This window comes from Beta vulgaris, chromosome 7 (assembly GCF_026745355.1).
Source record: "Beta vulgaris subsp. vulgaris cultivar EL10 chromosome 7, EL10.2, whole genome shotgun sequence".
Lineage (NCBI taxonomy): Eukaryota > Viridiplantae > Streptophyta > Magnoliopsida > Caryophyllales > Amaranthaceae > Beta > Beta vulgaris.
In genome coordinates, this window is record NC_079208.1 from 47,004,456 (window position 1) to 47,017,514 (window position 13,059).

At 36.0% G+C, this 13,059-nt stretch overlaps 2 protein-coding genes across 3 annotated transcripts; one reads left to right on the plus strand and one right to left on the minus strand.

The window, feature by feature from the left end:
• Positions 1–3,784: 3,784 nt before the first annotated feature.
• On the plus strand, positions 3,785–6,590 carry LOC104908571 (28 kDa ribonucleoprotein, chloroplastic). Its single transcript, XM_010697692.4, has 4 exons — positions 3,785–4,417; positions 4,540–4,641; positions 5,882–6,163; positions 6,312–6,590. The coding sequence occupies exons 1-4, from the start codon at positions 3,962–3,964 to the stop codon at positions 6,372–6,374; spliced, it is 903 nt and encodes a 300-aa protein (XP_010695994.1). The 5' UTR covers positions 3,785–3,961; the 3' UTR covers positions 6,375–6,590.
• A 2,593-nt stretch (positions 6,591–9,183) lies between these two features.
• Positions 9,184–13,026, minus strand: LOC104908570 (protein-L-isoaspartate O-methyltransferase). 2 transcript variants are annotated; one of them, XM_010697690.4, is made up of 4 exons: positions 12,759–13,026; positions 11,276–11,552; positions 9,840–10,004; positions 9,184–9,683 (listed from the first exon to the last, which is right to left on the minus strand). In XM_010697690.4, exons 1-4 carry the CDS (start codon positions 13,005–13,007, stop codon positions 9,436–9,438), a joined length of 939 nt encoding a protein of 312 aa, XP_010695992.1. In that variant the 5' UTR covers positions 13,008–13,026; the 3' UTR covers positions 9,184–9,435. The 2 variants fall into 2 exon arrangements, with proteins under 2 accessions (XP_010695992.1, XP_010695993.1); XM_010697691.3 differs by having other exon boundaries at positions 12,632–12,770.
• Between the last annotated feature and the right edge of the window lie 33 nt (positions 13,027–13,059).

Below are 13,059 nucleotides of genomic sequence, written 5' to 3' on the forward strand. Positions count from 1 at the left end.
AACACATTCTAAAGGAAGGAAATAAATATGACTCATTTCTAACCTCTTTTAAGTAGGGAGACCATTCTGACAAATTTTCCACAAAAAGAATTTAATCTTAGGTGGTACGGACAAACCCCAAATCCAAGCAAAGTTAACCTGGTTGGGCGGATCTAAGCCATACCCTTGAAGTAGAGCAGCACCTGATTTAACCGAATATTCACCATCTGCAGTAAGACCCCAGAAAATCCTATCTGCCATTTTATTATAAGGGATAAAATTTTTTAAAATTTCCTCCACTAAACTAATCGGAACATAATTTAGGAGAAGTTCTTTATTCCACTGGGCATCATTTGTAATGAAAAAATTAACCATTAACTCCTCTGACCCAATACTAGGGGAGTACTTATTTCTAATAGGGTAACTAACACCCAATTGTCATTCTAAAATGAGATATTCTCCCCATTCCCCACCATCCATCTAAGACCTTGCTTAACAGGCATATGAAGCGTCATTAATTTACGCCATTGCCAAGATACATTAGCTTTAGTTTTATAAGAGAATATGGTGTCTTGTTTTAAATATTTTTGCTTTACGAGTTTGACCCATAAATTATTAGGCATCCTAATTATTTTCCAAAGAAGTTTAAATTGAAGAGCTATGTTATTAATTTTAGCTTTTCTCAACCCCAATCCTCCAAATTTTTTAGGTGTACAAATCTTATCCTAACCTATCAAGTTAGGAGCTTTAGAATTCAGATCTTTATTCCAAAGAAAATTCCTATAGTTTTTATCTAGAGAAGAGAGGATATAAGAAGGGAGAGTAAAACTTTGCATTTGAAAGCTAGCTTTAGAAGCCAGATTGGACTGAACTAAAACAGCTCTACCTGCTTGAGATAGAGAATTGGCTCTCCACTTGGTAAGCTGAGAGGAGACTTTTTCTTGAATAGAACTAAAGGTTGCATTTGTAACCTTACTACTAATGATTGGACAACCTAAATAGTTACCTATTGATAAAGAATCATCCATCTGGAGAATATTTTGAAAAACACTTAATAATTCTGCTGGGGTATTTGTAGTACATTGAAAAGCAGACTTGTGGAAATTGACAAGTTGCCCTGACATTGAGCAGTACTTGTTAAGTATAGATTTTATAGCATGACAACTTTCTACTTTGCCTTTTGCAAAAATCATTGTATCATCCGCAAAAGTTAAAAAAGGAATGTTAACTCTAGAATGCCCAAGAGTGACCCCTATCAATCTAGATTCTATAGAGCTTGCTTTGAAACAATTGACGAGCTAAAATTTCTGCACATAAAATAAAAATGTACGGAGAAAGAGGATCTCCTTGACGAATTCCTCTAGAAGGGAAGAACATATCTCCAGGAATACCATTTACCAAAACGGAAAAGGACACAATTGTAATGCATTGATGGAGCCAATTAATCCATTTCTCACAAAAACTCAATTTTTTATATGTTGCAAAAATAAAGCTCCACTCTAGTCTATCATAAGCTTTTTCCATATCTAATTTAATAGCTAACCACCCTTCTCTTCCTTTTTTATTCTTAAAAGAGTGGAACACTTCATGAGCTAATAAAATGTTATCTTGAATTTGTCTTTCAGGGACAAAAGCCCCTTGTAAAGGATGAATAATCCGGCCCAACACTACTTTCAATCTATTAGCCATAATTTTTGAAATAATTTTATAAATGGTTGAGCAAAGGCTAATAGGTCGAAAATGATTTGGGTTAGAAGGAGCTTCTATTTTAGGAATTAGAGTGATAAAAGTATGATTAATTTCTTTTAATATCTTCCCTGAGTGAAAAAAGGCTTTAATAGCCCTATACACTGAGTTTCCCACAAGAGTCCAATACTTTTGATAAAAGTAAGGAGTAAACCCGTCTGGACCTGGAGATTTATCCGGTGCTAGATCAAACAGAGCATATTTGACTTCTTCTATCAATATATCAGCACATAAATCTATGTTATCATTTTCAGAAATTATACACGCTAATAAAGATAGATCAGAATCATAATTAAAACAACAATTCATATTCTTATTAAATCTTTTCTTAAACGCATTAGTAATACATTCTTCTACTAATTTTGGTTGAGTAACTAAACGATCTGACGGGTCTTTAATAGAAGTGATTAAATTACGATTTCGTCTAATCGAAGCACACGCATGATAATACTTCGTGTTTGCATCCCCAAATTTTAAATTATTAGACTTAGCCTTGATTTTCCAATAGGAGTCTTGAAAAGCTAATAAATTTGTTTGCTTAGCCAAAAACAAATTTTGTTGTCTGATTAGATGAGGGCAATCATTATGTTCAAGTAATTGATTTTGAATTCTACCGAGCTTTCCTTCAACGGTTCTTAATTGTCTAGCTATATTGCCAAATTTGATAGTGACCCAAGTTTTAGCCTTTTCCTTTAAAAGTTTGCACTTTCTTGTTAAGCAATACATGTTCGAACCTTTAAACTTTTGACACCAAGTTTTCTTAAAAACATCAAAATCCTTTCAGGTCGTCCATATTTTATCAAATTTAAAAGGGGGAGCTTTCAGATTACTATGGGATTTGATTTCCAATGATATAGGACGGTGATCAGAAGAAGAAAAAAGATGATGAATAATTTTTGCGTTAGGGAAGGCATTGAGCCAACTTATACTTGCCAGTTTGCCACCCCCTTATCTAACCTTTCCAAAATATTATTTAGACCACTTCTTGTTTTACGCCAAGTATATGGGTTCCCTTCAAGTGGGAGATCTATACATTCGATAGAAGAGTAGAAATAATTCATAATGGCTAATCTGGAAAATCGAAATTCCGCCCCACCTAGTTTATCTGAATGGGAACTTAACTCATTGAAGTCTCCCAATATAATGAAAGGGCTTTCAAGCATTGTAATAAAATCAATTAATTCATCCCAAAATTCATACTTCGAGTTATAATTTGGAGGAGCATAGATGAAAATAGCAATAAAGCTATAATTAATGGCTAATAGCTCAATTTTACAGGCCCAAAAACGAGAAGCTTTACTAATAGGAGAAAGAACAAAAGGATTACACCTATCATTCTTCCACATGATCCACATCCCCCCTGCTAACCCCATTGACGGAAGAAAGTCAAAATGAGTGAAGCCACAATGTCTAACACATCCCTCATAGGGAGGAGTTGACACTTTAGTATCACATATCATCATAATTTTTGTCCACCATTTCCTTTTTTCGATCCTTTTGCCATAGCTTCAGCAATTGCTGAGAATCGAAGTTTGAAAGCAATGGAAAGTAATCAATGGAACAATGATTCTAGAAGTAGATTTTCGATCATCCAAATCTCCCTTATAATCTAAATCACAAGTCTGAAATCTTTGTTTGCATCTTTACAAAACTCAAGCCAAATGTTTGTAGTGTCTTTCAAATATCTAGGAAGCCACCTACAGTTTCAGCTCACCATACTAACTGCTTGTGCAGTTGTGTTATAAAATTAAAATCATGATTTAGCAATTAGCGCTTCAACAAATAGCAGAAACTTGATTAAATAAACCAATAGTTATTAATTAATTATATATAATTGTTTGTATAAACATCTTTCTTGTGAGTTGCAGCTCCTTATAAAATTCCCATATTAATCACTTAGTAGTTTCCCCTAAAATTAACATACTTTGCATCAAACCATCAATATCTCATTTCTCAAAGTCCATCTAAACCGTCCAAACATCCATATAGACCCCACCATCCACAACACCAAAATGATAACATCCCTTGATTTTCTTCCAACTTTAGATTTCTTCAACACCTTCGTTGTATTTTTGTTTCCACTCTTCAAGACTCACCCACAAAACCTCCTCTCGCAATCTCCTTATCCTTACCTTTCTCCACCCCCTCCTTAAACCCTTCTTCTCCTTCTTCTCTCCCTTCTCTATCTCTTCCTTCTTCTTCCTCAATCTTCTTTATCCTTAAAATTTCTCCAAAAATGGCAGCAACAGCAACAACAAACCCTTTACTGAAAACCGTTTCAATGTCACACACTTGTTTCACAACTTCCCTTCATACTCCTTCAGTTTTCAACCCTAAATCCCTTTATTTCTCAACTCCATTAAAACCCACCAAGCTCAATCTCGCCCTTTCTATTTCCCTCAAAAAACCCACCTTTTCAACAACGGTTGTTTCCTGCGTTGCTCAAACCTCAGATTGGGAACAAGATGGTGGTTCAAACGCTGTTCTTGAAGAAGAAACTGAACAACAACAAGAAGTTAGTTGGGGAGGTGAAGCTCAAGTTTCGGATTTTGGGAGTGAAGGTGAAAATGGAGGAGGGTTTTCTGAACCTCCTGAAGAAGCCAAATTATTTGTGGGTAATTTGCCTTATGATGTTGATAGTGAGAAATTGGCTCAGATGTTTGATGGAGCTGGTGTTGTTGAGATTGCTGAGGTATGAAATTGTGAATTACTTTATGTTTTTGAAGATTTGGGGTTTTTTATATAAGGTTTTTTATTTTAATGGGTTTGTTTTTGTTGATGAATTTGGTTTTTGTTTGTTTGTGGGTTTTGTAGGTTATTTACAACAGGGAGACTGATAGGAGTAGGGGTTTTGGGTTTGTGACAATGAGTACAGTTGAAGAAGCAGAAAAGGCTGTTGAAATGTTGAATGGATTTGTAAGTTTACTACTTTCCTTCCAGTTCGCTGTTTGAGTTTGTCAATTTCTCTCTTTGTTGTTGTTGTTGTGTTACTGGTTTATCTGTAGTTTGTTTTCTTATGTGCAAAGTTGGAGACATTTGTAGTGGGTAAAAAGTACAACTGTTTTAGTTGTTAAAATGGTGTTGAATTATGGATATTGTCGCCCATAAAGTTGCTAGTTGATATGACTTGTAGATTCATGATTCTTTGAAGTAAAATTTCTGCTACTTCTAGATTTTACTAGGAGAGTTTGCGTTTGATGATTGAATTACTTGAATTTTTGCATATTATCATTCTAAATGACAATTTTGATATGAAAGAGATAAACTTATGTGGAATTTAAAGCTGCCTTACATGATCGGTTAAATTGAGGACGCAATTATAGCTTATGAATGGGAATTTGAAAGAATGGAGATAAATGGAGGGCTTTGTAGTGTTTTAGACTTTGCTGCTAAGAAGCAAAAGGACAAGACATGAATTTATGATGAATTTTGCTGCTACTGCTATTTTTTTGTCCACTATCTGATCTAGCTGCATAACTTAAAGGGGGGGGGGGGTGAAAGGGTGTTCATGTCTCAACCGACAGGTAAAGAAACATGGTTGGGATTCTATGGCTGGTAAGGTGTTCAAACACGGAGGAGTGGACCTATGTACATAGAAGTTCCCCCTAGATGGCAGTTGCATCTGAAAGGATGTATGTGGACTTCTTAAGCTGCTTGAGCAGTGTCCGAACGTTAAAATTTAGGAAGCAATAAAGACCTGATGTGGTTACATGTCGCAACATAAGCTTGAATTGTGGGTAATGCATTGTAGCGGTAAAAGGAGAAAAAATGAAGATGATGAAGTTGGGTGGAAGTGGTAATACATGGAATTTGATAGTAATGGCGTAAGGAGGGAATGAAGGGGTAATTACTACCTTCATTCTGGGGTTCTAGTTAGCCATAATCTTTGCAGGGTAAGTATTACCCTGAAAATGAGGGTAATGATTGCGTGTTTATTTCCTGCTCACACCATAACAGTCTTTTCCCATCTACTACTTCTTGTGCTTATCTTCATTATCTTTCTTATTTCTCTTATTATTAGCCCTTAATTGCATAATCCAATCCAAAGGGCTGGTAACTTGTGGTCACATCTTATTTGTTTATGTGGAGTAGTGTGTCTTTCGAGGCTAATGAAACGAATTAACAAGTGTCATTGTATCTCTCGCATTTGGAATAGGATTTGGATGGACGGACCTTAACTGTAAACAAGGCTGCTCCAAGGGGTTCACGCCCTGAAAGGCCTCCTCGGGAGTTTGAACCTACATGCAGAGTCTATGTTGGTAACCTTCCGTGGGATGTGGACAATGGCCGCCTTGAGCAACTTTTTAGTGAACACGGGAAAGTTCTAAGCGCCAGAGTAGTTTCTGACAGGGAGACTGGTCGTTCACGCGGATTCGGCTTTGTCACTATGGCCTCTGACTCAGAGATGAATGATGCCATTGCGGCTCTTGATGGACAGGTAACCTAATATGCCTCTTTTCCTCTGCTTATGTGTTTCCTTAATTTTTAGTGACAATCAATAAAACATCATATTGTCAGACTTGACATTGCTTTTATGATTTTACTATGGTCTGTATATGCTCACTGAATTCACTTGGTTGTCACAGACCTTGGAGGGAAGGGCCATCAGGGTAAATGTTGCAGAAGAAAGACCAAGACGTGCCTTTTGATTTGCCCCACAAGTGTGACTCTGCTGGTTGATAGTATTAGCTCCTTTATCTCTTTTTGCCCCCTCTATTTGATTGTGACTATCTATAGCTCATATTTTGACACCTGCGAGTTCAAAGAATGCTGTGTTTTTAGCTAGTTCATGCAATTGCTTAAGAATGGTAATACAAAATGATCTCATATTTTGATATATGTAAGTTTGCAAAAAATTCTTTCGAGGTTTGTGTCTTCTCATATCTGTGTGAGCTGCGACTGTTATTCGTACTGGATACAGCTACTCTAGCTGTAGATAGAATATTTCGTATTTGGAACGCTAATATTAAACCTGTACTTTCTGGGCCTTCCTCTTCTGAGAGTATCTGTTGCTCTTCAGGGGCATCTGAATGCATTTGTTATTTTACGGTCTAAATGGCTTCCAATTTCCAACAACCCTGGGGTCAATCAGTGAACCATAGACGAGTACTGACCTCCATCTTGCTTTCATATACTGTATCTTGTTTGCGCTTCTTACAACTATAAAAGCCTGAAATTGCTAGATTAAGGCAGACCTGCAAAACAGATTGCTGTTATGACTATTTGAAAAAACTCTTTTTAGTGGACTAGATACTACTATAAGGATGGTGTGGCCTACACCAACTGCTAAAGAATGTCCACGGCAGATATACTTGACAGATTTTACTTGGCTAAAATTTGGCCAAATCCTTTAACGCCTTGCTCAGTTAAGAAAGAGTGGAAGAGTCATGTGGGTGAGAACTTAAACCGTTATTTTGTAAGAGACTGTCTAATTTTAACTTAAAATTAAGTACGGTCCAAGTTCAATATTAAGAGAACATGTCATCTTTTTTAATATAGTGACTAGTTTAATCTATTTAGGACCAAGTTAATCATTTCGTGACCAGTATAATTTATTCAATAATGATATTCTTTAATCCATTCAGTGAGTAGTTTAATTCATTCGGCAAAATTACCAAGTTATTTTTTTTAAATAATTTGTTGTAGTTTGATTATCAAGAAAAAAAAGGAAGGAGAAGAAAATGGATGACTAGGAATTTAGGATAGTGTTGGGTTAAAGTGACATGTAATGGATTTGTTAGAAAAATTCAGTATTATGTTTGTCTAATTTTATGTTAAAATTAGACTACCTATTCTAAAAATTTGTGGAACTTAAAACATCATCCAACTCCTGCCCTCTCAAACTTATCGTCTGAGCTGACCAGATCATTGTCTTCCGCATTCTTTCAGCTACCATAGAACAAGAATCAGATTCATGGTGTCCAACTCTACTGACTAGTAATTGCGAAATGGGCGTTTTGATAAAGCTAACCAAAGAATTACTCTTTGAGGTTGCTATAGTATTTGATATAGCTTTTTAGCTAAAATTGTCAACAACTACCTAATAATATATATCACTTTTCATATACAATTACCTAATATAAAACTTTTTTAATTCAACTACCTAATACAACTATTCCGTCAACATAACACTACCAAAATCGTTAAACTTTTGAATTTTCCGTTAACTTTTCGAAAATCCTCAATTACATGAACCCTAACTTTAACCATTTCAAACCCCATTATAATAAATCTTAATTTCATTAATTTTCCCCCAAATCCCTATTTATAAACCCATATTTCATTCCCAAAAACCCCAATTTCTAAACCCTTATTTGTTAAGTAATTGGGGATTTCATTAATTTTCCTTAAGTAGAAATGCTCCACCAAAATTCATGGATGAAAATACATATTTGAGCTTCCTCCATGCAGTGAAAGTTTAACTGAATCTTTCAAAGTAATCCCATATTTTTGGGGGTTTTGAGCATTTTTTTAGGTGGGCTTTTTACCACATGGCTTGGCATCATCTTAATGGGTATTTTGGTTGTGCAGGTGCTGGTGATTATTGTTAATTTGGTGATTTTTACATTGGATTTTGGATGGATTTTGGATTGAATTATGATGGTCTGTTTGGTTTACTTAAAATTTGTTCGATTCCCCCAAATCTCAGAATTCCTTAGACTGAGACTAAGACTCATAGACTAAGAATTTATTCATCTCCCTTCTGGGTTGCTCTTCATCTCCCTTCAAGAATTCATCTCCCTATAAACGTCACATCCATTTTGTGGAGCGAAGGGAAGAACACAAGAAACCAACCCCACATTTGTGTTTGATCCTAAGCTCTTGCAACTATAATCCACAATTTAAGTGTGGAAGATTTTGTGTTTAGGGTTTTTGATTAATTTGATAGAAGAAGAATGGCAGTAGGAGGAGCAGTGACATTCTCATCGGATAATGTAGTGAAAAAGTCACCGAATGCTAGCAGATTGTACATATACATTCAACTTCATAATGTAGTGAAAAAATCTTGACACTATTCATGTTTAGAGAGAATTTTCTCATTTTTTTTCAATTTATAAGGAAAAATATAATCATGTAAAATCTTGTTTGATTCATCTCAATTAGTACATTATTAAAGTTCAATCGTTGTAATTTTTACTAATATATAATGAAAGATATATAAGTTAAAAAATGTACATTGAAAGGTATGCACAGGAATGTGAAAAAGATAAAGAGGAAATACTACTTTTGTCTAACAAACTCTAATTTTCAGCTGAAAATGCACGAAAGGAGAAAAAAGATGAAATTATTTTATTTCAGTAATTTAGGCAACATAATTTCAAGTTGTGACATGGAGAAAAGGAAACAGAAATCTTAATCCTCGGAAATACATTGACAAACAAAGTAACCCATCTGCGTACAATAACTGACATGCATTATACAACTTGCAACTGCGCTTTAAGAATATGCCAATATGGGTGCAGAAAGGATGTCATTTGGCGATAAATCCTATAATAAAGTGATAATCCTCCCTGCCCGCTTAATGGTTTAAAGCAAAATGTCGAATTTTGATGCAATTTGCCAACCACCATCTATTTACAAACAAGGGGGAAGGGTAAACACTACAATTCATGGCCCATTTGCAAATAAAAGATGAAAAAGAAAACCAAACGATAAAGAAGTTGAGAAATATACAGGAAACAGAACATAAGTGGACTAAAGGAAGCTCAATTAACCCCGCAACTGCTCCTCTCGACTAGTGAGTGGAACATATCTAACAGAAGTTTCGGTTCTGGTACTCAGAGACCCATCCTGCTCCTTGTCTATCACCTGCAAGTCTTGGAAGAAAGTCCCTACTGGAATCACCAATCTGCCACCAGGTTTCAGCTGCTCAACCAACGCTTTTGGAATTTCTGGTGCTGCAGCCCCAACGTGGATCGCATCATAAGGCGCAGCCTCAGGATATCCTAGCCTTCCATCTGTCATCACATTGTCACATGACGCTCATATGTTAGAAGGCACAGTACCATTGTAAGCAAAACTATCATACTGTGAAAACACCACAAATGCTTAAATAAGTTAGGAGGAAAAGTTATAGGTAAGGAAATTTCTGAGTTAGTGGTTTGAGATCTTACCACCAACATGAACGGACAGAGAACCTTCTTCCAGCAAAGGAGCAGCTTCACTTTTTTTAATATTTTCAATTGACCAAGTTACCAGTTCAGGTATGTGCTCTATGCCAACTGCACGACCTTTGGGTCCAACCATCATTGCAAAACACGCGGTCAAATACCCTGTGCCTGCATGCAAAGCAGTAACGTAAAACAAAGTCGCTCACTTGCAGAAAACGGAAATATGGCTAGATCAGAGGGGGACTAGATCCCACAGTCAATTTTCAGGACTGGAAGTTCATAACTTAAGAAAGAGACTAGAATGACAAACTGTGTGTTAGCAAACAAATAAAGCAAAGAAAAGAAATTCCGCTTGCAGGGAACCACTCCGATTCCTCTCTCTTGTTAACAAACTGTTTATTATCTAGTCCACACATAACTTAGCATCAATACTGTTGAATAAAAGTTCTTATTCACTATCATCCTCAGACTTGATCGCATCCTCAGACCTGATCATATGCTTTATTAATTATTAGTTTTTATTACTTAGCCTAGCCTACTAAATTTAATTGCTTCCAGTAATATTTTATCTTTCCTGAAATATATTTGTTCTGCAGGGAAGATTTTTTGGTCATGTATTGGTTTAACTATCACATCAAACCTCACTACTTTTTTGAGGAAAGCAAGCATGCATTTGACACAATTCCAATTTTGTTGCGTTCTCTGGCCATAAAAACTTGGGTGAAAATTCTAGTATGGCAACTTCACTTCACCAAAAAAGAGTTCTGGAAGTTGCACCAACCACAGAGTTTAGAGGCAATGAGCAATTTCACCTCCTTATTCTGTGTGAAACCTTTCTCGGCCAGGTAGAAATTAGTCATAATAGATAAAGCCAAACCAGCAGCCTTCAAGGATTCGGAAATTTTGACGCTCAATGCCACAACAGAAAAAGCTAATAGAGAAGAGAACATCACAAGAATGCATCAACTCCAACATCAATGAAGACAACATCAATTCTCTGCAGTTCTAATGAATTGGCACATTGGAAACAATCTAGAAAGTGCAACATATCTTTGCAAGATCTTACAAACTGCAGGTATAGCATAAGGTGACTGATCAATGGAATAGTAGTAAGTTTGTAATTTTGGTGACAAGTCTAGTGAATGTCCATTACAATGCAGCTTCTAGCATTTGCGGTTCTTCATTCACTATCATTCTGAATCGTACACACTACACACATCACTTGGTCGTACTAATAAGTGGTAATGAAAGAGAATGAACAAATCCTATTTCTTTTTATGAAGATGCATAACATTGACAGCCATATGAGACACTGCATACGAAATTGCACACTTGCGCATTCATTATCAGTCATACAGTTCATGACTTTCTACTGAAAAGCCGATACAGAAAAAGGAATGAAAGAGATCCATAGGCAAGCATATGAACAAGAAAATCACCTGAACCAACATCTAAAGCATGCATGCCAGGCTGTAGCTTGTCCTTCAACAGTTCAAGGCACATCGCATGCATATGAGGAGCAGATATGGTTGCATTATGGCCTATGGGCATGGGGCTATCCACATAAGCCGGCGTACCAGCAGGTACAAACAGACCCCTATCAATGGTTTCCATCACTTCAGCTACCTTTTCAGAATGAAAAACTCCACAACGTTGCAACCGTTCAACCATAGCTTCACTCTTCTTCTTGCCATCTCCGGACCCAGAAAAGGATTTCTGAAAACAATTCACAAGAACATAATTTAATGCTTCGCTCAAGCGAAAAACAGAAAGAAAGTCAATTGTTTAGCCTAACTCAACAACACGCAAACACCGTTAGGAAGTTGTCCAAGATTCTGCTGCCAATTTCCAATACAAAATATTTAGTCACAACTCACAAAACCGATAATGAATCTGCTCATAATATGCAGTCATGACCCAACAAAAATAGCTATAACGACAATGAAACGAATACTGCAATCACTTGGTCCCTACTCCCTATAATACTGAGTATTGACTGGTATTATACTAGCTCCATCAATACGACAACTCATCCAAAAACAAATAGCTAGAAGAAACAAAAGCTTGTTCGTTCACGATGGTATATCTTTCATTATTCACTATCTGTAAAGGACCTGAAGATCACCATCCTCCAAGGTACCTGATCAAACTACTACAATCGACAAACAGCCAAATATTATATAAATCACTTTGGAATGCATTCAAGCCTCTTCAAATAACAGGGAAACCATTGTTTTGACAAATAACTAATACATGAGTAAGGTAACACTCCTTCTGTCCCTCAATAAACTTCTCATTTCCTTTTCTCAAAGTCAAACCTTGTAAATTTTGACTATACTCCTCACCAACATTTTTTTTGGACCCCTCTCGACAACCCATGGTATTACATGGGTACCCATTTTATCTTTCTCTCTATCTCCCTCCTCTCCAAAAATTGCGTAGGAGTTCGTGTTTTAGAAAGTTTAGCATCTAATATAAAACGTAGTTAGAATATATAATGAAACCGTGCAAAAAGCAAATAGGAAGTCTAAAAAAAGGGACATATGGAGTACTAATAAACGACCAAATGAACTTTAATTTTACTTCTAAATCTTAACTAGACACATAAGTTATGAATTATCATCAAGAATTAAAACAATAATAGCAATACCATTTCAACAAGATGATAAAAAATTAACTCCTTACTAAACTAAATCTTGAAAAAAATCATCATCATATGATCAAAATATATGAAGGACCCAAAACAATAAAGAATCTTTTCATATATTACAAAAAAAAAAATGAACCCAGATTACCATTAACATGCTGAAAATTAAGATCAAAGCAAACACCTTCTTCTTTAACAAAATACAACCCATATAAAACTCATCAAAAACAAATTAAGGAAGAAAATAAATGAAAGAAAGAGAGGAGAGAGAAAACCTCCATGCGAGGGAGGAGAGAGTTGCCCGTGGTCTTTGAGAGAGAAGGATGGTTGAAGAGAGAGAAAGTGCGAAGGCAAGCGGTGGGGACACGTGGAAGCAGTAGAGGAGGGTGGTGTAGCAACGTGTAGGTGTAGGAGGAGAAGAAAGGTGAAGAGATGATTGTCAAATGTTTATAATGAGGCGTACGATAGCAATTGCGCCATCCTTGCGCTAGGATAGAAGAGGATGGTTTTGGTAATAATGCCATTTTTTTCTTTTTTTTAAATTCATATGAATTTTCTGGTTAGTTCACTTTATTA